Source organism: Simochromis diagramma, unplaced genomic scaffold (genome assembly GCF_900408965.1).
Source record: "Simochromis diagramma unplaced genomic scaffold, fSimDia1.1 OVJJ01000501.1, whole genome shotgun sequence".
Classification (NCBI taxonomy): Eukaryota; Metazoa; Chordata; class Actinopteri; order Cichliformes; family Cichlidae; genus Simochromis; species Simochromis diagramma.
Genome location: NW_024387320.1, coordinates 4,713,741 through 4,740,642, shown reverse-complemented (window position 1 = coordinate 4,740,642; position 26,902 = coordinate 4,713,741). Strand labels below are relative to the sequence as shown.

The following is a 26,902-nucleotide window of genomic DNA, read 5'->3' as shown; positions in this document are numbered from 1 at the left end:
AGCCTGCTGCATCCAGAAGTCCAGTCTAGGGAACAGCACTAGTCCCGAGAACCAGAAGCTCAGACAAGTATCCAGCCACTCGGACACGTCTAGCCTGATTCCTGCAGCAGACACTTCACTCAACCATCTGTTGCCAAATCAGTGAAAGCATTTATTTGACTCACTCGTGGTGTGAGATCTCTGAGATCATTCAGATCACTGCAGATCTGAGAGCCGACATCAGCAGATGATGAAGATGCAGCAGCACTCGCACATCTTTCTAGCCCTTATCCTTGCAGTCTTCATCTTTAGGATAGCTCTGTCTGGTCCCTCTGTGGTCAGAGGTAGGTGGTCTTTGCATTTGTCTTACTGTCATGTGCTTAAAAATCAGCGACGGGGGAAACTACTGATTGCATGACAAGTGAGGTATTTGTTACATATTTTAATGAGTGATCATTGTGGTTTTCTTCATTGTAGTTCTCCTTCTATAGTTTAAGATCCATGCAAGTGAAAATGAATGTAACTCTTTCTGTGTTAGTTGGACTGTTGTCTTTTTCCAATTGCATGCTGAGAAAGGATTAGAAAGACAATTTGATTTTGTTAGGAAGATGGATATTTGTTTCAAGGATGAATGACAGAAAGACTCATAACAGTACTGAGTCAACCTCTTACTGCATATCACCCTAAGTGATAAATACTCCTGTTTAAAGTGCCATGATAGTTCTCAAATAACAATTAAAGAAATTAACAAAAATGGGTGAAGCTGATAAGTGATAAATTAGACAAGAGTTTTAAAATGCTGTTTAACCCTTGCTCTAAATTGGGAACATAAATCAACCTGTCTCTCTAATGTCACCCTGTCATGCAAACTAATTAGATGCTGTGTGAACCTTTTTTAGGCCTGTGGTTTGTCCACATTCTTGATTTAATGAGCCCAAGTTTGGGGTCGAGGGTTACACTTGTAGAAAAACTGTTCCTGAATTCATGCCCAACAAGCAGATCTCAATAGTGCAGAAATTGGCCAGTTACTTGCACACATTGTCTCTGGCAAAAGATTTTTTTAAAATTAAATTTTTCTCATTAGAGGATTGTTACCAGCCTCCCTGAAAACACCACTTAAAATTAAATACATACAGACTCTTCAGATTTAAAAAACCTGCTGACCGAAAAATATTTTTGCTAAAGTGCCTCCACTCTGACATCTACAAAAATCAGTTTGAGGTCTCCAACTCATCAACACCACCCCGTGTATTGAGTCTTATGTCTGATTTGAGTCTTGCAACATTCTTGGAAAAACACGCAAATGTTTTACATGTTATGTAATTATCCAGAAACCAAAGTACACACACAAAGTAAAGCAAACTTTGAGACCGTGCTTCATAGCCTTGATGTATTTTGTGACTAAAACTTGGGTGCCCTTTAAAGATTTGGATGGTACTAAAAGTGATTTGGGGTGAGAGGGCTGGAGTTGGTGAAAATAAAGGCTGCTTCCAGTGTGTAATCTGCTCACTGAAGTTGGCTTACAGACAAATCTCAGTGTGCAGCTTTGGCAGCTAGATGAAAGGGGCTGTGTGTGTTGATGCTATGGGAACAGAGGGGTAAATGTCTGTATCGTTCTACTTGGACCAAAGATAAAACCTGGTTTGCTGAAAAATTAGTTTGCTTTATTGTCTGACAGATAGAGCAAAATATATGGATGTCAGTCTACTTTCCAGTGCTTTTAATTCTTAGTTATGCATTTGTGCTCTTAAACATTTTTCCCATCTGTATCTGAATGAGTTAAATCTAATGCTAAAATTATTTACCACTATCCCACTTGAAGACAATATATTGTATAGGATGCTAACTGCAGCTGTGCCAGACCAAACATGGCCTCGTGCAATGTGGAGATTAATGAGAGAGAAATATGGCAGGAGAGAGGAAAGTGGACGAGATTAGAGGAGAAGGCAGATGAATTCAAAGCACTTTAGGAAGTTAAAAAGAGGATCAGGTTGATGGAAAGATGGCTATTGAGTCATGCAGGATGGCAGAGATGGAGAAAAGGCGGTGAAGGACGAGATGGAGCAACGCCATAGGAACAAGGGAAAACAGCTGTTCCTTGCAGTTGAATCTGACATGGGGGGATATTAAATGTGAGCGCGGCGAGACCTGCATGGAAGCCAAAGTTGGGGTAAAAAGCAGGAGTCAAATTCCAGGCACAATTATCTGCTGCTAGGCTGCAAGGTACGGTCTCCTGCTGAATTACAGTAGATATTCTCTGGGCTGAATTATCCTGGTCTGGAGTGGTTCTCATTAGAGCCATTATAGGTCAGTTTTTCAAACACCTGCTGCTTTGGCTGGCACGGGGCTCTGAGAAATGTTAACACTCCATTTTGTTACATGAAAGTGACTGTTATACCAAGCTCCATAAAACATCTGTCTGTCCTCACAGGAAGAGGAAGCCAAGTCTCTCTATGTCTTTACTTCCAGGACAGAAATCTGAGAGGCCAAAATACTCTACACCAGATCAGAGGATACTGGGAAGGATATCATGTTTGTCTATATAGTTAACGCGGGCTTCAGAGCAATAATCACAAGCATTGTACTGAAATTTGGTTAGCTGTGGTATTCGGCTGCTCTGACTCAAGACAAACTAACATGAAACCACTGTTCTGTGTCACTTCCATCCACCAACACTACTTCAAACAAAGACAGCAACATTTCTTTTCCATTGCATTTTGAAAACAAAACAAGCCTCGCAGCCTCCTTCAGATTTGTTTTTATGGGGAGGTTGTGTTGGGTTTTGCATCTGTATTTATCATCCATTGGTTCTCAAATCAGCATGAGTGGAAAAGTCAGTCTATTTGTTCTCATTTAGTACAATCTACTACATCAAGAGAGGGCTGCTCATGGTGAAGATTTGTGGTTTGATAATGTCAGACATTTAATCATAATATTTTAAAGCCAACCAGCCATATGTTATGCAGATCCATGTTGCAATGTTTAATTTTAATGACCAAACATAAAAATATCATGTTGCACTCAGGTTGAAGCTTAAGAGAGCAACTGACAACCCAATTAACCTACTCTCTTCACTGCAGGATCATCCATCAGTGATCCAACACGGCCTCTCTGCAGAGCCAAGATTAAGTTTCCCATTTGAGGGTGTTTCTCTATATCCAGCCAGCAGGATTACGTTGTCTTGATATCGGTCCAGGGTGACTACGAGATGAATTGTTTGTTGTGTGATGTGGCAAAGTTTATTGCATAATCCGACAAGTTTATAGGCCAACTCCCAGTGTTATGATTGATGTGCTTATACAGTATTCAGTGATGAATGGGCTTCACCCCCCAGTGCGTGTTTGTGTGTGTGTGCAACATACAGATGAAACTGATTAAAACAGGTTGGCATAGTAGCAGCTTTTTTTAATCAGTTTTCTTTCATTCTTTTTGCAACTATGACATTTTCTCTTCTTCTCAGCATTGATCGTTATCGTTTTCAGACTCCTATCCTTCCTCAGAACATGGATTTTTCTTTTTAACCCTTTAAAGCCAGTTGGAGCGGGCACGCTCCGTTTTGCGTAACTATTTTTAAATCCCGGTAGCACTGCAACCACGTAAGCTTGCGCAATAATTTTTTTTGCATATGAAACCGGAGGAGTTGTACTTACATCTTATGCCATCAGCTTGTCCTAAGTCACAGTTTCCTTCCACATATAGCTTTGCAAAAACTGCATAAAAAGCACTTGCAGCAACAAAGACATAATATTCCAGAAACATGCTTTGCCGATCTGATCAGCTGTTTGTAACACTTCCTATGTCCATCACATGTCCGCCATGACCTGCGCGAAACCGGAAGTGGCACCATTTTGCGGAAATGTAGTTTTTTACCATCAGGGCCTTGTGAGCCTATACTGGTGTTTTTAAAAGTTATGTTTGACTTCATGGCTTTCTGTGCTGTTTCTGGGATGCTTAGGACTCATATTGCACTGCTGGAAATAGTTTATTTGGATGCTTATGCTGTTTTTTTGCAAATTTGCATTATAATATTTATTTTCGTTTTTCCTGCAGTATATAAAAATTGGTGTATTTCAAAAATAAAACCATGAAGACACTTAAAATAAATTTCCTGTGGTGGGAAACTATTTTGTGCAACTTTTTTGTATTTACAGTTTTGAGGGATAAGCCTCTTAAATTTCTCTAACTAGAAATATATGTTAAAAAAACAAAAACGATTTTCAATTTTTTTGTAGTTTATTGCACTTTTTTGCAATTTATGTAATTACTATGCACTTAATGCATACATATTATTAAAATTTGGGCTATAATGGTTGTATTGATGTATATAAACTTGAAATGCTCCCAAAAATGGCACCACAACATGTAAAAATATAATATAAGCTCTGGTGGACTTGGTTCTATGGTAGGTCTTAAAGGGTTAATATCACAAGCTTTTCTTCAACGTTTCCTTAAGTCTTTCTGCCATGATCTCCACCATACTCCTAGCTGGTGTAGCATGCTCTGCGTGTGTTGGTCTGCTCCTTCAGCTAAGGCAAACTAATCATTGCTCGCTGAAGTGAAATACCTACTGGCGTACCAGCACAGAAATGATACTTTAACACTCTAGGATATTGCCAAGAGATTTACTCAGTGCTGGATTAATCAACATCGGGTTAACTTATATGGCAAAAGGTTCATGTTCATACAAAAGTCCCACTCTCCAGCTTTAACATGGACCGATTATGTGACTCTTATTATTGATCCCCTGGGCAGAGCTGCAAAAGCTCCTCCAGCACGCTTATGTAACAGGTCACAGATCTAAACAGGAAAAAATGAATTTGTTGTTTTGGTTCCCTTTTTTGACCCTCCTTTTGGCCTGTTCAGTACTCCGTCCTTGGTTATTAGGGGTGAGATTTTAATTTCAGCTCTGAACTCTTCTAGGTGCATGTGAGAACACTAATGTCTCACACTGTTTGACATTAAATGGTCCATAACTTGCCAGCTCTTTGTGTGATGATGGTTTGCTCTGATTTAAGAGAAGCACAGGTAATGATGGTCTTGTGAGTGGCTGTCCTGTGTCCTGCCCCCCTCTACTTTATTCGGGCTACACCCTTGCCTAAATCAAAACAAGTATTTTACAGCAGCAAACGTAAAAGTAAAAGTTACATTTCATGTGTAAAAACAGCTTGAACATCAGTGCTTTTCCTTTTCACTGTACTTGATTTATTGTCAGCACTTTGACTGGATTCATTCCTAAACCTTAATTCATTTTTCTCTGGAAATACAGATAAGCCTTAACAGTGTGTAAGCGTTGCATGGGCCAGATGACCGGGCTTTGGGCAGGTTGTCATGGGGCAGATTCGATGTTTGCTTGTTCTGGAGTTTAAAACGTGTTGCCAGAAGTTTCCTAATATTTTATGCACTCTGAGCCCATCTCCCCCGCGCCAGTTTCTTGTTTTTATCGGAAATACTGATGTGAGAATCGAAACAAATGCAGATTTTATAGGAAACACATCGCTGGAAAAGCATAAGGGTATTTTTCAAATCCAGGGCTTCCCCCTCTTTCACTGTCAGTGTCTGTTTTGGCGTTTGGCTGCTTCCTGGCAGTATTCCTCCTGCAAAGTTCCACTATTTCATTTAACTGAAATATGAGCCAAGGACATGTGCTGTGGAGACTATGATACAAGTCGTAATCCAAGTAGAAAGCCCATTGTTTTAAACCTTGTAGACTATGAGCAATTTAGTGCATGTAAGCTCATTTGTGAGATCCACTGCAAAGAAATATTTAAAGATGCAGAGGATGACGTCACTGAATTAAAGCAGACTGACAGTCTTTCCATCATTACTGCTCACAGCGCATTATCCAAGTGTGCACTGGTGTTTTTGCTTTACATGTGCATCAGGCAAGGGTCAGTCACACTCCTGGAGCAGCTGCACTTGTCTCAGTTCTCTGATGTTTATTAGTATTCCTATTGTAAATTGGCTAATTGTTAGCATTCCTAGTTATTGGCTAGTGTGACGGGCCACATGACAGAGGCAAATAATGAGAAAAGGTAAACAAACTTTTCCACATATTGTGTTTGAAGACACGGAGAGTTCCTTTTTCCTTGACTTTATGATGAGGCCAACTTTTTCATGAATTTATGACACCATTTAATATAGATAAGCAGATTGTTTTAAAGCCAACACAGATCATTTTCCATGGGACGTGTCAACGCTGAAGGTTTCTTCTAGGTCACCATGAAAATACAGCCATGGTGTGCATTCTGGGGAAGCTCTCTTCCTCTCTAGTGCCTGTTCTCATCTAGCATTTGTCCTATCTGACTGGGACTGTATTCTTTGTGTTTGTGTTTGCCAGTTTTCAAATCAAGACAAGAATGTTCCAGCTTTGCTGATCTTTTTTTTGATATCTGAAATGATCAAAGATTGGATATGCACTGCTGTTTTTAAAAGCTGCTTCAGAGCACTTCAAAGTCCTTGATCACTGCAACAAGCTGCAGTATATACAGTTTATGATGTTTGTAGTTTGCAGAAAACAATAATGTTCTTATCAATTTGGAAAGCAAGCAGACATGTGCCTGCTTATGAAATCACAACTATTGTCTTGTACCTCAGTTGAACTTCAACCAGACAAATCTCTGCTTTTACTGTACTTGCTACTTTGTTGCTTTTGAAGTAGTGGACAGCAGAAAAGTCTGAGAAGGTGTAGGTACTGAAAATGACAGTTTTTGTACCTCTGCAGAAAAAAGAAAGAAACAAAAGAAAATGTAAAAGAAAATACATAAATCTGATGCTGCTTCCTCAGTGAGACGCCAAAACATGAAAGTCCGCATCAGCACCACAGGAGACACCATTGTGATGAAGTTTTTGCGTCCCAACACTGACACCAGGCTGGAGGGATACATCCTGGGATACGGCGGCAGCATGTTCTCCAAACAGTTCATTCAGCTGCCAGAAGATGGAAAACCATATGAGACAGAGTTTGGTAAGAAAGCCTGGTGATGTGCCCTGCAGGACCAGGTGTTCATCAATACATTGTGTTTGCTGCTGAGGCTCAGAGGAAATATAACCTGCAGTTTGTTCTTCTGCTTTTAGATGCTGAGCCCAAGTACCTTATAGCTGTCCAGCCTATTCCTGCTAACGAGGTGAAGAAGCAGTGCACAGGTATGTCTGCTTAAAGCAAAGGAAGTTATCACCAATGTGACTTGCTGAAAGTGTTTTTTGCACATTTAGTAAGATGCAAACCTTTTCTCAGGTAAAGTGGAATTGCAGAAGCCGCTGCACCTGGTCATTGGGTCGGTGACGCCAACCTCAGTTCTTCTGTCCTGGGGGACACTGCTGAAAACCCCTTATGAAGGCAACGTCATGAATGACTGTCTGGAGGATGGGTGAGCTTAAATGTGTCATTGCGCAAAGCAGGCTTTTCTTTAAAAAATGAGACAGAACCATTGTGACTTTGGTAATATAAACACAATATAATGTTAATATCTTATCATTTAGTCTGTTTTTTTTAATTTTGGCAGTTTGGCAACACTATAACCAGGGCTGAACATAAGTGGTCCGCAGGTGCGCATTCGCTGTCAAAATAAAAGACGCGCACCAGATAAGAAGTTGGAACGCGCGTTTGCATACATAAGATGTTCTGGAGGAGGACAGACATTTGTTCAGAACTCTTAAAGATGTCGAAGAAGCAAGCTCCATAAGCAATTACTTTGGTGTTCCTCCACCGCAAAAGAAGCGTGTATTCTCGGAATTTACCGATCTTATGTACGGAAACGCGCGTTCCAACTTCTTATCTGGTGGTGCGTCTTTTATTTTGACAGCGAATGTGCACCTGCAGACCACTTATGTGCCGCCCTGATTATAACTATGTCAAATGAACTGTTTTTTAATATAAAAAAAGTTTTGCTAAATTTGTTTAAGAATAATTTAAGAGAACCTTCATTATGTATGGGGCTATATGGAGTTTGTTGCTGTTTTTATTGTTTTTTAAGGTTTGTGGTGAATTTTTGAATGTTTATATCATATAGACATCAGATATATCCATATTTGGGAGGTATTAGTTGGAGTGATTTTAAAAATGTGTTATGTTTGCCAGCTCAGAGGTTTTGAAGTCACAGAAGCAAATTGGAGTATTCAATTGAGCTTTGTGCAGTTATTGCTATCAATCCCACTGACCCAGCTCCTCAGAAGTGAATGAGGACATCTGTTATTCTAAGGATATGTTATGCACCTGTCCCTTTTACTGCTTGCAATATATTACTGCTTACCAGTGGCATAACTGTCACTGCAGCCAAACTAGACTAAATGCTTGTACTTTTTTCCTAAAGTACCAGTCTAGGGTTTTGAGATTTTTTTGTACCAATGCTGTACTGTTGTTACGATGAGCTCAGTAACAGCTGGTGGAATAAATCTTTCTCTGTCCAATCTCTATCCTCACACACACACCTTTGCTGCAGAGAGTCTGGAATAAGTGCATAAACAGTAAATGAGTCCCTGAAGCCTCTCGTGTTACTTAGCAGTGGATCCAGGGCAGCCTGTGCACACAGGTGTTTAGGAGTCAACCCACACAACAGTGTGACACAGATTGTGTTTGATGAAGTACTGCTTTTTTTTAAAGTGACGGTTCTGTTGTTTGCAACAAATCTTCCAGTGGTTAAATATTATTTTCATATGTATGTCTTATATAAAGATTAATAACCATGTGTTTGTTGGTTCTGTTAAAGGAAAGGAAAGAAACTAAGTTGTGCCACAGACTCAAGTCAAGTCAAATCACGACCTCACTGTGCAGTTCAGATGATGGCAGCGATACACAGCAATAAATTTGATTGAACCATTTTCAGAGGGATTTCTGATTTTGACTCCATCTTTTAAGAAGATGGGTTCAAGGCGCCCCATGTAGCCAAGGGAAATCCAAGAGAAATGGAAACGTGGCATGGAAAGATTCATTTGTCACTTTGCTTAATGAAATGGAATTAATTGACAGCATCGTTAGCACGCGAGGTTTCGCTAAAAAGAAAATGAAAAAATATTACAACAGTAGCATCGTATTCTCCTTGTACTTCTTGCATCATGCCTCCAGATGTGATCATTAGTGGATGCATTGTGTGTGAGTTGTTCTGTTTGTTCTGTGTCTTGTTCTCAGACACTACACAGTGCGTTACCGTGAGAAGAACAGGAAGTGGAACTACCAGACCTGTCCAACAAGCGATACAGTCATTGACAAACTGAAGCCAAACACAGTCTATGAGTTTGGTGTCCAGCCAAATTCTAAGGATGGCACCGGTGTGTGGAGCAGGCCGGTTGTTCACAACATCAGCATGCCAGGAGTCGAAGGCAAGTTTGACTTCTTTGCTTAGCCATATTATCACCTTCTGTAGCAAATACCTCGAATCTGACTACAATTATTTTAACATCTTAATAAAAACATGGATTGACAGGTAGTGCTAGGAAAAAGGTAGAAATTTCTGGGACAAATGCTACAACTCATTTTCGTATAAGAACAGAGTCATAAGAATCTGGTTGTCTCGTTGTCTGAGAGCAGGTTAAAGACAATTCAGCATTCAGTCTGACATGTGCAATCCCAAAATCTGCTCTGTTAAAGACTAGAGGACTTCAGGGCTGCAGTGCATGTGTAGACAGGGCTTCAGTCTTTACCGATTATGTGAGCATGACAAGGCTACAGTGCAGTACTGCATTTCCAGTTACTGAATCGAACCATTTTTTTTTCTTTCACATTGTTTCTTCCACTGAAGTCACTTATTTACTGATTCTTCTCTTGTGTTTCTAGAGAAGGTCATCAGGAAAATCTTTAGGCCTCCAGTCAGCCCTGCGGTATGTAATGGACACAGCCAGTTTGTTATTGAAACAAACCTAAATATTCAGTGTTTTATTCTATTTTTATGTGGATACACGTGCTACTAGAGGTCGAATAGGCTCAGTATTGCAGTAAACAAGTGTGTGTAATGAAATGGCACAGGTATACTTCCATTTATCAAAGAAAACAAAAAGGAACTGGTTGTGCATTTGGAACGGGCAATCTGCTTTAGAGTCCTTGTACACTTTGGTGAGCTTATGCTATTCTCAGGGTTGTTTGCCTCATTAATTTTCCATCCAACTGCTGAATGGAAACGGCATTGATGCAGCCAGGACTGAGAGAGCAGTCAAGCCAAAGAGAGCAGTCTGCAGCTACAGCTAACTTGAGTGGGGATTAAAAAAAAAGGGAGATGAGTTGGAGGCACAAGGGAGGAGGGATAATAATGCTGAAAAGAGTTCAGAAAAGAAAAGTGGCACAAATTTTCTAACAGCGCGGCTCTGCTCTATCATGCCAATCTCACAAAACAGCACAGCTGTTGAGATTTAGCCTCAGGACTTGCCCTTAAAGGAAAGCTTTGAATAACAAGAGTCTCACTAGGGACTTTACCAACTTGACATGGTGTAAAGAGGCTATAGGTTATAGGTTATGCAACAAAGGAAAAGACATGGTACAGCCCAAATACTAATTCTTTTCACCTGTTATGATAGTCATAGACTAACACCCACTTTTTCTTCATGTCTTTTTTGCCTTTCAATCATCAGAAACCTGTACCTTCAGGTCCCCATTCCTTGCCCTCATTTCCTCACCTCACTTCCTCAGGTAAGCAAACAGAGAGACACTGCTGAGTTGAATTTGATGCAGAAGGCAGAATCTACTGCTGCTTAGAGATCTCTGTTTGAATTCCTTTCCACTGACCCCTACCTTAAGATTTAACACTGGAAATATTAATAAAGCCATAATTTATTGTTCTGCGGACAGGATTTCCCCATATACCTCCAGCTTCTAAAATAATTTTACTTAGCTGGGCATGCAAAGTACAGTTTTTAACAGTACTCAGCACTGTATTCCAAACATCTACAAGAACTTTCCACGGATTTTCCATCTTTTCTAGCTCTTCTTTCTCTTCAAGTAATGCCTGAGTGACTCAATAAAGTTATGAAGAATTTTCTGTGGGGGTGATATCATCCGTTGGACTCCTTTTTTTATGTTCCTTAAAGTGATTTGTCTTTAATGTGATTATATGTTTGAGGTTGTTGTCATACCACAGCATGAATTAATCTCTCTGATAATAAACAAGATACTCAAATGCTTAACACAATTCCACTGAACGCAGTCTAAAAAGATTAGTTTTGATTTGGTAAATCAATTAACTGTACTTTCTACAGCAATTATGATGGTGTGGAGTGTTGTAATGTTAGGCGGTGTACAGTAATGTCAAAGGGTTGCTATTCACTTCTACATTTTAAAAGACGGTAAAGAGCATTAATACGACAGAGGGATGAAATGTCAGTATTGCATTTACAAATTGTTTCTGTTGACACCAAAATCAATTAATGCACATTTGAATTATTTCCTAATTGTTTAATATTGGAGGATTAAACCAGCACCAAACATTTTTGTGTAAAACATTTAGTGAACTGACTCTTTCAAAACACATTTTGCTGTTCTTAAATGACTGACTAATCATGATCATTTACCGCTTTTCAGAAGTGAAAATTAGGCCATTGTAATTTTTCTCTCCTTGACTTTAATCTCTGCTTTGTCCTTGTCAGTCCAAAACAAGACCAGGGGCAGACTGCCCCTCTCCAGGAACATAGCCACACAGACGACTCTTGGTAATGATTTTTCTGACCTAAAACTGAGTTCAGAGGTCAGAAAGATCTCTGGACCTCATGTCTGACACTGACTTCTCTATCGCTGTCGTGAAAGCTAATTTTTATTATACAAACAATATTGCCCTGCACATTCTACAGGTTGTAGACCCATACCTTTTCTCTTGGTTATACTAACATACACTATTTTTCTTAGCGCCAACCACAACCACAACCAAAACCTCAACTACTACTAAGGAAACCCTGTCTACTCCTGGACCTGCACCTGCTGTGATCAACAAACAGCCAATTGGTAAACAGAGAATCATGGTTCTTTTTGAAAAGCTTCATGGCTCTCATTTCAGCTGTGTAAAATGATGGACGGAATTGCACTAGTTGCATGAGCAGCTGTCTGGGCTGCAATAATGTGGGTGATCTTGGATGCATGGGATTTTAGGAAAACAACAAAGCTTGCAGAGATTGTTGATGATGTTCTCAGGGTTCAGTTGTTGAAAGTTAGTTGAACAAGTCTGCAAGCCAAAACGATTTTATATTCCTGAGATATTAGTGACTTTTAATGAGCTCTGAGAACCTCATTAACTGCTGCTCATTCAAAAAATTGATTTCAGTCATATCATACATATTCCAAATTATATCTCAGATATATCCACTGTATTTTTTAAAAAGTTTTTTGTATTTCCATGTCTAGCATTTTTTTTGTTGGTATGTTAAACTCTTTATTTTTATTTCAGGATTCACAGTGTGGTTATTACCATTTTTGGATGATTAGAGGCTTTTGCTTTTAATGCAGTGGAGTTGGTGGCAGTGGAAATCTGCATGAATAAACTGCATGATGGAATTTTTTCTCTTCTTCCAACAGGAACTTCAACAAACTATGTTATTCCTTTTTCTTCCCTGTATTTCACTGTCGTCTGTTCCCTCTGTTTTACATTTATGTTCTCAAACACAGGGATATGCAGAAACGCAGTGCTGGAAATGTATTTTGAAACCATGAAGGTAGACACTGAAACACAAAATGGGATATAGTCAGTTCCTCAAGTAAATGGAGATCATTCCAAACTTTTGGCCGTGTACGCCACCATAGTTTAAAATTGGATAAAATTGATCTGTTACTGAAGTTGTAGCTTTAATTCAAGGGGCTAACTATAATTCGAAATTACATCCATTTTCTACACAGCTCCCTGTGTTTTCAGGATATGCTAGATGTTAATGGGAGCAGTACAGACCAAAAGAGTAGAGACTTTGGTGCATGATCAAATCAACTGTTTTTTGTTGTTTGTTTTGTTTAAATCCATGAATCAAAGCTGAACGGCATTAACATCACTGTTTCTGCTGAGATCCACTGAGGTGGTCTATAGATATAAAGTTGTGAAAATGGAAAACTTTAAAACAATACTATTGTTTTCCTCGTTTCCTTCTCTTCTTTTTTGACTTCCTCTTTTTCTTCATTCTCGCTCATTGATGGGAACATCTCATTAGATTGAACAACCAGGTTAGAATGGTCTATCAAACTTCCACACTAAGTCATCATAACCAGTGAATTTAGATGCTCATCACACTTAACCACAATAGCCTTTCCTGTCATAACACATAATACCTGCACAAGCTCTATCTGCCATTGAAATTGCACTTGGCCTATGAGACAAACATAGAGCAGTGTTGCTTGTTTTCTTTTTTTTTTTCAATAATTGCTCTGAGTAGCACATCAGTTGGTCTAAACTGTTGGCTCTCTTGCTTTTATGTCTTTCCTGGATGATGAAAAAAATATATATGTATATTTTTTTTTTTACATTTTGTAAATGGAACAGAAGATTATTTTTGAAATTTTACAGTACACAACTGTGGCTTCATGGGCATCTTTTCTTTTTCTCACATAACCCAGGAGGAGGAGACCTCTCCAGATCTGAGGTCCCATTAACTCCCAAGCTCCATCCTTTACTACATATAACAACCACCATGGCACCTGTGCCAGTAGTCCAGGCAAATGTGGAGAATCATGGAGGGCACGTACAACCTCAACCTAACTTGAAGCTCCAGCAACAGTATTCAGGACTACCAAAGCCCAAACCCCAACAGCCTCAAATGAAGCCCAGAGTTAATGCTCAACGTCTCCCAAAGCCCCATGACCAAACTGTGACACAACCCCACACAACACCCCAAATCAAAGTCCAAACCACATCAAAACTCCACATAACACCCCAGTCTATAATTCAGATCCAACCACTACCCCACACAACACCCCAATTAAAAGTCCAAACCAAACCACAACCCCACACAACACCCCAGTCCAAAATTCAAATGAAACCACAACCCCACACAACACCCCAATTAAAGGTCCAAACCAAACTACAACTCCACACAACACCCCAGTCCAAAATTCAAATGAAACCACAACCCCACACAACACTCCAGCAGAAAGTCCCGATCCAACTACAACCCCACACAACAGCCCGTACTAAGCTCCATGCACAGCCAAAACCCCTATCAACAGCCCAGCCTATATTTCAAACAAAACCTCAACTGCAAATCCAAACAACATTCCAGCCCAAACTCCACACCCAACCTCAACAACACCTGGCAGTATCCCAGCCTACAGAGCATACCCACCCCCTTTCACTGCCTCAGACAAAACCAAAACCCCAATCACATCTTCAAACCACACCACATCTTGAATCAGAACCACAGCCTCAGTCAACACCCTACACCAAACACCAGGCCCAACCACTAGCACAAGAGGAACATAAGACCCAGACACAGCCTCAGAGACAAGATCAACTAAGTTCCCAAACCACTCCTGTGCCATCTATTCAATCCACTTATCCAATACCCCAGCACATTCCCTATACCAAGAAAAGACCGCTAAAGACTCAAACTCAACCTCAACCTCATCCACAAAATAAATCTCCAAATCCACCACATAAACCAAAGACACCACAACAACAGCCAGGTGTAAGTACCAGGCGCAAGTCTGGAATCCAACCAGCATCAAAACCAAGCATAATTTCTTCCCATTCCAGACCCTCAACACAACCCGAGCCCAAGAACCAAACTAAGCCCCAACCACTCTCTCAACCAAAAAGGCAGCCCAAGCTTCACCCATCAACTCAACTTCCAAAAAGTCATTCAAAGCCAATAATTAGGGATAAGCAAAACTCTCCACCAAAAATTCTGCCACAGTTAAAATCACAACCTCCAAAAAATACCCAGGACCATGTTGTACCTCAACCCATTACCAAGCCACAGTTTCCATCAAAGGCCCAGTCACAACCCCAACTTCCATCTAAGCCCCAACCTAAACCTCAAGCTGGGCTTCAGCCTCACTCCAGGACCTACTCTGATCCCACCAAGGTCACCTCAAAGCAGGCAGTCCCTACGGGTAAAGACCCTACTTTTCAATCCACAATTTGTAATCCGCAATTTAAGCATTAAAACCTTAGCTATTAATTGTTATTATTTAATTTTTAATGGGGGCGGAATTAGTTTATGAAGAAACTGTTTTAAAGAAAGAGTTCTACATCTCTTATCTCAGAAGTAGCTAGAATGTATCTTTTAGTAAGTTACATATTTTGATAGTAATCCATACCTTAGTTAAACCCAAGAGGATAACTGCATGACATGTGTATGAGTTAATTCTTAATTATCGTGATCACAACTTTTGTCAATGCATTCATTTTGAAACCAACAACTGGCAAATAGTAGTAGGGTAAGCCCCCTGTAAAAAAAAACTAAAAAACTAAAAAACTAAAACTATGTTCACATGCATCTTATACCAGATATAAAGTGAGTTTTCTTTCACACAGCTCCTAGTCCACAAGAAGAGGGCAAGCCTCTACCAAGACCTGCCCTGGCTACAGAGAAGGCTGGTAGATACAATCATGGTAAACACCATGACAAGTTTGTCCCATTACCATCTCTGCTTTTTTGTCAAGCCACACAGAGAATGGTGCTTTGAGTTGTATTTCAAACCATTTGACGATGTCACTGCTTCCCCATCTCCATCTCCATCCAATCACCCCACACACCCTGTCCTGTTGTTGTTCCTGTCTCCATGTGTGGCTCCATCTTCAGTGCAGCACACTTCACCTCACCCCTGCCCATTCGCAAACAAATTAGTCTGGCTAGCTTTCGATCTCATTTATGGCGCTCTGTCATTTCATCCAGTGTCTGCTCCTCTGCATTCTTTTTCACGTACATGCTTTACCATTTATCCCATCTAGGTCAAGCCTTCCAGCTCCCAACTAACTAACTTCCAGTTGCCTCTCTACTCATCTAGGTCCTGGTGTTCTCGGGTCGTCTGAAGTTCCTCGTTCTCCCATTAGCTCATCTGTTCCTACAGCAGGAAGAAACACCACCCTGCGTCGCACAGGGGTTCCTTCTCATTCCACTAATCATGTTGCCAGACCATTCTCACAATCCAGGACAGTCACTTCCTCTCACAGTTCCAGCACACCTGGCGGTAATGGAATACTCACTTTCCCTTCACTTATTTCTTTTTCCAAGCAGCTACCTCAGGTTATTACCTTCTCTTAGCACGCTTACACACACTACAGCTACAGAAGAAGATAAACAAACTCATGACTAGTGATTTTAGCTACACGATATGTGGTGAGAGCATACCGTAGTCAATCAATTTTGTCCTCTCCACATTCTGCCACATGTGCTTGGTGTGTATTTAACACTTTTACCACGAGCAGCAATGGCGTCTATGGTGTAAGGATCGTTAACATGATTTACAGTCCCTCTCGCTGGCCAGGTGGGAAGTCTGGCCTCAGCACTGGCCAGGACACATCACATTTTACGCCACCAATGCCAAGACAAGTGCTGTGCCGACAGCACAGCCACCACAGTCCTTCTTTCTCTTCTGTATCTCTTTTTCTTTTAAACATACGCTCCTGTTCACTACCCAGATATCTCGCCTTTCTTCTTATTTGGTACTGGTATGTTTTTCCTCAGTGGCACAAAACATTATATAACAGACCTTTCTCTCCCTCCAGCAGCCAGTGGGGCGCATCATAGGGGCAATGCTCTTCCTAGACGTATCGTGTGGCCCAAAGAAAAATCTGGTAAAGACAAACCAAGATAATCGCCTTCCAGTGTTCCTAACTCACTAACCTCAGAGGCACTGTCACGCCCCATCCCACTTCATCACACTGATCTGTGCTTTTTGTCACAATGCACTTCCGCTCTGTGACTTTCAGCTTATCCGTCAATGTGACAGTGTTTCCTGGTCATGGTCTGTGTTGTCTGATGTGTCCAGTCCCAGAGGCTTTCACTTGACTGAGACTGAAGCCACACATTATGAAATCTATTATACAACTGTCTTCATATTACCAAGTCTAAAGCACATATGGACTGGTTTATGTTAGGCTGAGAGTGCTAGCTGGGAAAGGTGAATGTGGGTTGCCCCTTTTTTTGGTGATTCACATTGTTTCCATTCTGCCAGGCAAGCTCAGTTAATTAGAATAATTGAATCCATCTCAAATAGTAATGCAAACCACGTCTGGACCGCATGTATTAATGGTGGCGCTCTGCTCACTCCTTGTTGTTGGGAGTTGTGTAGAGCAGTTCAATGCTTCAGTCCCATGTCACAGCTGTTATGTGTTATTTCTGGAAACTTGGACAGTTTCAGAGGTCTTCAAGGAGTCGCAAGGCTCTCTGGAAGCAACTCTACAAAAAAAGGAACATTTATTTTGCCTGCCGCCCTGCTCATCTAAGCAGAAATCTCCCACTAACTTTGTTTAAAGGACAGCATCTACACATAGTTCACCTTCCTGCCTTTATAAAGTAACGAAGTTGTTCATGTTGATATCAAAAGCTTTGCATACTACACTAGCAGCTGGTACAGAGTGTGTGCTTTTAATGAAACTAAGAATTAGAGCGTGTCCACAATAGCTTTATAGAGCCGAGTTTCACACTGGCACTTAAACTTGAAATTGTTTTTGAAAGCTGTGCTTATAGTTGGATGCACGTGTCCGTTATTGAATCACATCCATGAAACACATGAAATCTGAGTGTGTGTTGCAAAAGTAATAACCCCGGTGTTGTGAGACGCTGGTATGTATTTCACTGGGAATATTTGTCTGGCCTGACCGTAAATCTTGGTGTTTTGGTTGCATATATTTTCACATTCTAACCCCAAAGAAGATGAAGTTATCTGACAGAAACCAGCGCTCACACCGCTGCTGCTGTTTTAAATCACAGATCTGAGTCAGATGTTTTTGGCATATTGCAGGCTCAATGTGGTGTTTTAGTGGTTTTATTGTGAAACATCAAACCAAACTCACCTGCTGTAGAAACTGTAGAGCAGCTCTCATCATGTCATATACTTTGTAGACATATTGTTGACTTTCCACTTTACACCTTGATGGCTCATTTCTTGTTCAGTTAACCATGACAGCGCTGTCAGAGCTGTCAGTTCTTCATATTACACATACCCAATCGACATAGTTTGTGATTTTATGGGCTATTTTTGGTAATAGTTGGACAACAATAGTCATTGTTAAAACAAAATATGCCCTCTTTCAATTCCAAGATTTTATGTGTCTGGAAAAATCTGGTACAAGCCAATTTCTAATAGTCCTGAAATACAATCTCAGATGAACAACAACACATGGCATATTACACTGTGTCATTATTAATTTAACAGAAACTATGCCAAAATTTAGAAGCAGTTTGCGAAATACTAACTGCATAATTTAGTAGCTTGCAGAATCACCTTTAGCAGTAGTATGTTGCTGTAGGAAGTAATCATTTCCTCTATGACTTGTAAGTTGTAGAAGTTTGTCCTGCTCTTCTTTACAACATTACTTCAGTCCATTGGAGTTTGCAGGTATTGGTTTATAAGGAGGTTGAGGTCTGGACTTTGACTAGGTCATTGCAACACCCTGATTCTTTTCTTTTCAACTATTTTTGTTGTAGATTTCCTGCTGTGTTCGGTATCATTGTCCTGTTGCATGAACCAGTTTTGCCCAAGCTTTAACTGTTGGACAGGTGGCCTCATATTTGACTCTAGAATACTTTGGTATGCAGAGGAGTCCAGGTGTGGCTGCAAAACAAGTCCAAATCATCACCCCTCCACCACCATGCCTGACAGTTCATATCAGCTGTTTGTGCTGCCATGTGTTCTTTTTGGAGAGTTATTTTCTGCCAACCTTTCTGACCCAGTCACATTTGTTCAGTCTTTTTCTAATTGTACTATCATGGACTTTAACATTTAACATGTTAACCAAGACCTGTAGAGGTGCTCAGCTCTTTGGTTTTTTGTAGTTTATCTAAGCATTGCACAGTGCCCTTGCGCTGTATTTGCTGAGACATCCACTCCTCGGAAGATTGGCCAGTGTCTTCAATCTTTTCTACTACTGAATAATTTTTCTCCTTGTAGAATAACGTAATTCACGTTATTTGGAAATGGCCTTATAATCCAGCCTGCAAACCACTGCTGCTTTTATAGAGGCGCACATATGCTTATGATCAGTTAATCAAGTGAATATGATTAGCAGCACCGGGCTGCCACTGGCCCTCTTAATTCCTATGGAACCAGTAAGGGTGTACTTAGTTTTTCACACACTAGGTTTTGTTAAATAAATCATGACATGATCTAATATGTCATATGTTGTTGTACTGAAATAACATTAAAACTTGCTGAGGACCAGATTAGTTTTCATTATGTCCTTATATGTGAAATCTTAGAATTGATGACGGTGTACTTTCTTTTTACCATGGCTGTACACTACATGTGAGTCAGATGTCCTCCTAGATTATATTTTCAGTGTTAATCATATTGATTCAGTTTGTTTTGCCTGACATCGCTGATTCATACTGACCATGGAGAAGTCAACTCCAGACAAACCCAAATTAAATGTTTTTTTGGCATCTTTATATAGACAATTATTTTTTATCTTGTTGCCAGAGCGACCATTAATGAATGTCCAAGATAAGAGATGACAAATGGCTCTGGAAATGAAACACAAACTTTAAAGCAGGTTTTCTTTAAAGAAGTCAAATATGAAACGTGTAAAGGCATTTTTATGTGTCAAGCCTCCCAGAGTTTCTCTACCTCCTCTGTGATAAAACGACATTAATTAAGGATGATTTTGCTTTTTGCAAAAGCATAAAGTCAGAGCAGAATCTTCCTGATAAGAAAACTGAGTTTGACAGTTTGTAGCTGAGGTGTTTTCATTACAGAACCTTGCACTTCTTTGTGATCACTTATCCAAAACCACAAAAGCCAGTTCATTTCTCGTGTTCATTTAAGCAAGTTAAGACTGAAATGATGTGATACTGATTTCACTGTTTGGTCCGATTGTTACTATTATTATTATTTATTTATTTTGCATTCTTTGTGGAACATTTTTATGGTCAAATCCCAAACATTTTTCTAGTGGAAATGAGTCAAAAAATGCTTCATTACCCCAGAATTTGGCCTGCCTTGGTTTAAGTATTGGCTTTATTTTTTTGTTTCTTCACTTCTCAGTTCTGTAGATTTTAGGATGAGTGGTTCAAACTTTTATTTCCAGTTTTCACATCGACTTTACATGAGCTACAGGTTGTGGTACTCCTCTGTGGCAGGATTTTACCAAGAAGCTTTTGGGCACGTCACATGCAACCTGTCTGGCTGCTGCATTGTTGCTTTTATTATGTTTATGTTGTATTATGTGTCTTTTTATTTTCTTTTAGTGCAAGTATTTCTGCGTACGTCTGCTCTGATCCATCTCCCCTTTGAAATTTGACATTCTTCATTATTTTTGCACTCTTACATTAATCAACACTTGTTTTCAGTTTAGTGTCTGTTCTCCAGTGCTGACCACATTCTGCTTTGCTTTTCTTGTGAATTTTATTCTGAAAGAGACTCTGTTTCCCACAATTCCTTGCAGTTCAGCGTCCCTCTGTTTCTGGCAACAAGAAGACCAACCTGGTGGCAAAGCCTAGCAGTCATGGTGAGGGCAACAGATGAGTGAATGCAACTGCACCTCACCCACATTCAGAGTCTCCCGAGTGTTAAAGGAGAGTTTGAAAAAAAAAGTAATGCAATTCAAGTTTAAGTACCAGTTTGTCATAGATAAACAAGCTGATGTTTTTCTAACATATCAAGTTTTGAGTTAGTGAGGGAGAGGTTCTGGAAGACCGTTTCGTCCAGTCTTTATGTCTTTATGCTGCGTTTCATGCTGAGCAGACAGATATCAGTCTTTTTATCTGTCAGTACGAACATCTCCAAATCTGTTTCCAAAGATATCCAAACTATTGCTTTAAACTTCTTGCAGAGTGCCAAAGTTTGAAGTATTCTTAACTGCTACATCTCCTGCACGAGCATCACTTGCTATCCTCTCTTCCCTGTAAAATAATCTTATTCAGTGTCTGTGTAATGCTTTCAAAACGAAATTTTAATAGGCTTGCAAGTGTGAAAGCATTTTTTTTAAATACACCTTTTCCTGCTACACCCACCATATATTCAACTTAAATTCATGATTTTTATTTTTTATTTTTCCGAGTCAGTCACAGCTGTTCTGCTTTCATGTCCTTCACAGTTTGAGAACCACCATCTTAAGCCATCTATTATATTACTAACGCACAAAACTGCAATTATTCTGTATTTATCTCACCTTTTACATCTCAGCTGTCTCCCTGCTTAGTTTCTCTCACCGTTTTCATATAAATGCACTTATGAGCATTAAGTAAGTGTTTTTGTGTGCATGTGAGCGCATCTGGGCACCCTCGGTCTCAGCAGTATGCATTCTGGCACCGCTCTTTCCCCTTTAAAGAACACTAGAGAGATTACTCGACGATCAATCTCTGATCTTTCAGCAGCCAGGAAAAGGCCACTGAGTTGCTCGGTGAGGATGGCCAGAGCAGATGGATTGCAACTGTGTGTGACTGTGAGTCAGACAATGAGGGAGAAGAACTGAACTCTCCTCCTGCTGTTCTGTCCTCAGATAAACCCATGGACCTGAAACAAGGAGAAAAGGCGTCTGTCCTGAAGCCGTTCCCGCTGGTCACAGCCAGACCCAAGCAAGAGCCCAAACAGCAGACGACCACCACAGCCCCTGCGCTAAACAGTACGAGCAGCACATTTTTGCAGTGTTTCTTCTGAGGAACATGATCACATGCATGCTAAATCACCTCCCTGTAAAAGGATAAAGACTGAATGAGTTTTGCAGACATTGCGTTAACAAAGACAATGCGTCGGTGATGCAGCTGGCAGATGTGTATAGTGGGGAGATAAAGAGAAAAGCAAACTTAAAAAGCACCAAGAAGCAGACAAAGAGTCTGAATGCAGGCCAGAGCAGGTGCTGGGCTAGCTGGTCACTGACCTGGGCCAAAGCTGTAAAACTAAAAGAGGGAGAGCTGCCAGGGACTCCTGGCTCATCAAACTAACCCCATCTCCTCTAAACTGTTTCCTTTCCAGCCAGCCGTTTTGACATATATGAAAACTCCTCCATATTCAGGCCCCTGCCTAAGTCAGAGGTAGACAGCATGGGCAACCCGCGCTTTATAGGTAAGATTTTAAAGTATCAATGATTTAATCAGTTCTTTAGCAGCACCAATTAGGGTCTTAATGTGACATGAATAAAATTAATTCTTAACATACCCACATACAGCTCCCCACGTCATCTACAAGACGGATAAGCCGCCAGAAGAGCCGTGCTCTATCACCTCCTCCCTCGCTTACTTCCCCGATGAGGAAGGCAGCGATCAGAATGTGACCGGTCCTCCCCGCCTACCTCCATCCAACGTCACTGTGGTCACCGTGGAGGGTTGCCCGTCCTTTGTCATTCTTGACTGGCAGAAAACCGACAACGAAACCAGAGGTATGCAGAGAAAAGGCTGACATTTCCGAATGGACGGAGATTGAAACTGCCTCCCGGTGGCCTGAGTTGTATGAGGTGGCTGGATTTCATTATACTTGTTTGCAAGTCTTGATTAAGAGTTTAGACTATATTGTAATCTCTTTTTATTAACCACGTGTGGCCTTGTGGATATTAACCTAGCTCGTTCTATAAAATATTAAGATGGTTTCTTAAGCTGTCTTATAAACCGAGTGCAACAAGTGAATCCAAGGTCTGCGCCCAGTGACACATCACGACAACAAAAACACGTGTTCTGCCTCCGGTTCTCATGTGTCTCTTATTAAGATATGTCACTGTTTTCGGGACGATTTCATAAATAGATCCAGGTGAAATGTTTTAATAAAAAGCACTATGTGAGTTCTCCCTTTCCTCTTTTTCTCAGAGTATGAAGTTGTGTCCACCACCACAGGCCCGAATGGAAGGCAGACGTCAGTATTGACAACCAACCAGACCCACACAGCCGTGGAGAATCTCAAACCAGAGAGCAGGTCCGCACCCCACAGACGTCCTGATATTATCCTTAATCTCGTTTGAGATCGAACACCACATTTGTTCATATAAATCTGTAGATGAACAAATACAGCCCGGCTGAACTAAAATGCCTGACTGCATTAATAAAGTTCACCGCTGATGGAACTAAGAGAGGCGTATTAAATTGCACTGAAGTGCTCCGAGTTTGCGTCACTTAAAGTTAATTCCAGATTCTTCTGAACTCTTGCGCTCGTGCAGTGAGTCACATTCGGTTTTGCTCACACAAAATGGCCAAAGTGACACCAAAAAAAAAACAAGACAAAAAACTGAGGAAATGTGGGTGGAGTGGGTCACTGAGTTTTCAATTAGATCTCAGCATCTGGAGTCTCAAGGCTCACCAGAACCCTCCCTGGGGCTGGGTTTGCTACATGAACAATTGCCAGCACATCTGAGCGCACCACGTGGAAGAACCATCAGCTCTGTGTGTGTTATTCTAAGTGTGAACCCACACTCAGCTGTCAAACACTGCTGTTTATTTTCATCTTTCAGCGTATAATTATTATTATTATTGCCCTTAATATGTATTTCTTTTCAGTTATGAATTCACAGTAACACCGAGGAATGAGCTGGGAACGGGACCCTCCTCCGATCCTGTAACTTTTAGCACAGAGTCAGGCAAGTTTTACAGACCATCTAATGCAGGTCAAATCCACCATAAACCCCCACAGAAGAAACTCATTATTTGCATGTAAATGCCACTGTACATGTTACATTCCAGGCTGTGATTAGCATTAATTCTCTTGTACTATTAGGCGGTTGCTAGTCTAATCATTTCAGCATGGCACTGGGGAGCAAGCTGATTAAGGATCAAATCTTGAGGCTTGTCAAGCTCACCAGATGTCCTCTGAGGCTCATTTCTAACACATCATGCACCTGGTGATCACAGCATTAAGCTGAATTTGCTCCATTCATTAAGCAGCTGAAATGTGTCCTCGCGTTGATCAGCTCTTATGTTTTTAATTCAAAATGACAACACAGAGGGCTGAGTGGTTAGCTTAATTGGCCTCCTGCTCTTGTGCAATCAAAGCCCATCCTGTTGGGGTTGTACACTGTAAATAATATGCTAGACACTCTGAGGCAAGTCTGGATTTGACTGCCTGTTATATCTGAAATGTCTTAATGATGTTGTTCATTACAACTTTCCCTCCTGTCTGCAGCGGACCCTCGAGTGAGCGAGTATGTTTCAGGTGATTTGTTTTCCCCCTCTCTTCACAATACTTTAGCCAGCTCGACAAGTCAGGAATCAGTATTTCAGATTCTCTTGATATTCTGAACAAACCCCACAGGCAAAGATGCCATCTGGACTCAGTTTCCGTTTAAAGCTGATGCCCACTCTGAATGCAATGGAAAGCAGTTCGTGAAGAGAACCTGGTACCGAAAGTTTGTGGGCATCCAGCTCTGCAACTCCTTAAGATACAAGATCTACCTGAGCGAGACTCTCAATGGTAATTACGCAAACAAATCAGTGAACAGGAATGACACAAATCACATTACAAATCACTTGCAAACACAATGTTATCCTTAACCGGCTTGACTGGACAGCAGTACAGCCTTTTCTTTATCGTAAAAAGCATAAAATTGGCCTCAACATGTAATTATTGATTTTTTTTAATGAGTCTGTTAATAAATTTGAAGCAGTAGATTAGATTAGTTTAAAAGTTGATGCATGGAAATGAAACGTTTCCTCATAATTCTAAGAGGACATTGACCTGGCAGCTGCACAGGAGCTGCTTGTATGTCTGTGTAATGAGAAAAGGTAAACCAAAACTGATTAAAAAAAAAAACAGCAATAAATGTGAAACAAGAAATGGAAATAATGTAAAAGAAAGTAGCACGCTTCATATCCAAGAAAACATGAAAAAGCTCAAAAGATTTCATTCTGCAAAGCATCTTAGCATCGCACACCATTCAAACACCAAAGAAGAGAACGATGGTTCACATGCTTCTCTTGGGTCTTTCTTTCAAATTCATTTGCAATGAACTGGGAGTTAACTCGTTATGCGGTAACTAAACAATGACTTCCATTCTCCACTGCAGGGAAGTTTTACAACATAGGGGATCAGACGGGATACGGCGAGGACCACTGTCAGTTTGTGGATTCTTTCTTGGATGGCAAGACTGGCAGCCATTTTCTGGCTGACCAGCTTCCAAGCAGACAAGGTATTTTGGTTAGCTGTAAACAACCGCTGATTATTTAATGCCTTTAATTTAGCAGAGTCTCATCTTTCCTCCGTTTGTTGCCAGGCTTCTACAGAGCGCTGAGACAAGAGCCCGTTTCCTTTGGAGAGATCGGAGGAAAGTCGCACGCGACTTACGTAGGCTGGTATGAGTGTGGCACTCCCATACCTGGAAAGTGGTAAGAACCCACAGGACTGTCCAGGAGGATGGACTAAGTAGTGAGGAAGAAGATGGACATCAAAGACGCCTGAGTGATCCTGAAGGGAGGTGGGCTTTTCTTACGTGGACTCTGTAGACGGCGCTTTAAAATCACACCTCTGTCCTGGACGTGGACTTCTACAGAACTATTAGGCGTCACAAAACTCTCTAGAGTGCATTTCTTGATCAAAAATGTCCCTAGGGACAAAGGAATGCAGAAGTTGGAGTGATCCAAAATGTTGAACATACAATTAATCACAAGAGAAAATGTTGGGAAGCTGGCTCCCAAAGTGTAATAACTTGATATAAAGTATGATAATATTTATCAAGAATATTGAATTGTGTGTGCTGGGGCTTTTGAGATAAACTAAAATACAGTATTTGTATTGAGCGCCCGCACTGGTCATGTGTATACAGACAGGTGCCAATCATATGTTCATTGTACAGGTTGACTGTAAAATACACAAACACAGAGATGCAGAAGTGACCTTCTGCTGGCCCTAAGGGATTATTAACAGTTGCAGTTTGCACAGTATTAAACATCCGCTCATATATGTATATGGTGTCCAATACAGTTTATTAAGTGTCCGACAGATGGTGGCACATTTCAGGTAAAAGAGAATAATCAGTGGTTCAGGCCAGCATTTCTATGGGAGCATTTAGAAATGAGACTTGATGCCATTAATGTCGGCTTGTCCTGTATTTTACAGAGTGAAAATATAATAGTGGAAACTGCACAAGTAGAATGTGTTCTCTTGTTATAGCTCTGCAAAAGGTTAAAATATATTGTGGCCTATATGGCTACAGTGATGTAATGCATTGTATATAATTCCAGCAATTGATCGTGTTTTATTCTTATTGGCAAACAGACGGAGAAAGTTGGGATAGTTAGGGATATTATCTCCCTCGGGCACCACAGACTGACTGGTGTGTGTGTGTAATGGCATTAAAAAGGACTTTAGATTCGCAATTAAACCATTAACTCATAATGAGAGTGTTCAAGTAAGGTCAAAGGTATAAGAGCGGAAGTTGTTTAGTCGTAGACGTAAATGTATCCTGGGGTCTCACCCCCTGCTGGCTAACAGAAAAAAGTGCAGCCTAAAAGCACTAACACTTTGGCTTCACTTTCAGACGCGTACAGTCTTTACTTAGCACAAAAAAGTAATATAAAGGAGAAACTTCTGACCTGTTACTTTCAAGCACCTTTAAATCCTGCAAATCAACAGGTTATTTGACAATTTAAGGTTATGTGAACAGTTAACTACACCGTAACAGGTTGTAACAAGTCATTGCCTCTCAACCGGAGAAGACTAAGGTAAAGTTACCAGTCCTATCGGGAAATGGTCTGGTGTAATATATATGTTACATACATCTATGTATCTTTGTAATAAATGTGCAAACCAATGAAAACAGTTGTTTCTTTTTGCAGACTTGATGAATTTCAGAAGGGACTGGCAGTGATCTTGCCAGCCCTCTTTCAGTAAGAAAGCAACCCATTGCAACATCAGCTTTGCACACATGAGCACGCTTGGCATCATTGCTGT

General features: G+C 40.6%; 1 protein-coding gene across 9 annotated transcripts; it reads left to right on the top strand.

The window, feature by feature from the left end:
• On the top strand, positions 1-26,768 carry LOC120717615 (target of Nesh-SH3). 9 transcript variants are annotated; one of them, XM_040005772.1, is made up of 24 exons: positions 1-323; positions 6,764-6,943; positions 7,054-7,122; positions 7,214-7,346; positions 9,104-9,294; positions 9,749-9,792; positions 10,537-10,594; positions 11,548-11,610; positions 11,804-11,899; positions 13,490-13,825; positions 13,868-14,983; positions 15,408-15,485; positions 15,881-16,063; positions 16,602-16,670; positions 20,481-20,543; positions 21,537-21,659; positions 22,010-22,099; positions 22,203-22,412; positions 22,834-22,939; positions 23,518-23,597; positions 24,140-24,169; positions 24,269-24,427; positions 25,020-25,142; positions 25,227-26,768. In XM_040005772.1, the coding sequence occupies exons 1-24, from the start codon at positions 227-229 to the stop codon at positions 25,340-25,342; spliced, it is 3,813 nt and encodes a 1,270-aa protein (XP_039861706.1). In that variant the 5' UTR covers positions 1-226; the 3' UTR covers positions 25,343-26,768. The 9 variants fall into 9 exon arrangements, with proteins under 9 accessions (XP_039861706.1, XP_039861711.1, XP_039861705.1 ...); XM_040005777.1 differs by having other exon boundaries at positions 13,490-13,889; positions 14,016-14,983; XM_040005771.1 differs by having other exon boundaries at positions 13,490-14,983; positions 16,605-16,670.
• Positions 26,769-26,902: the final 134 nt, after the last annotated feature.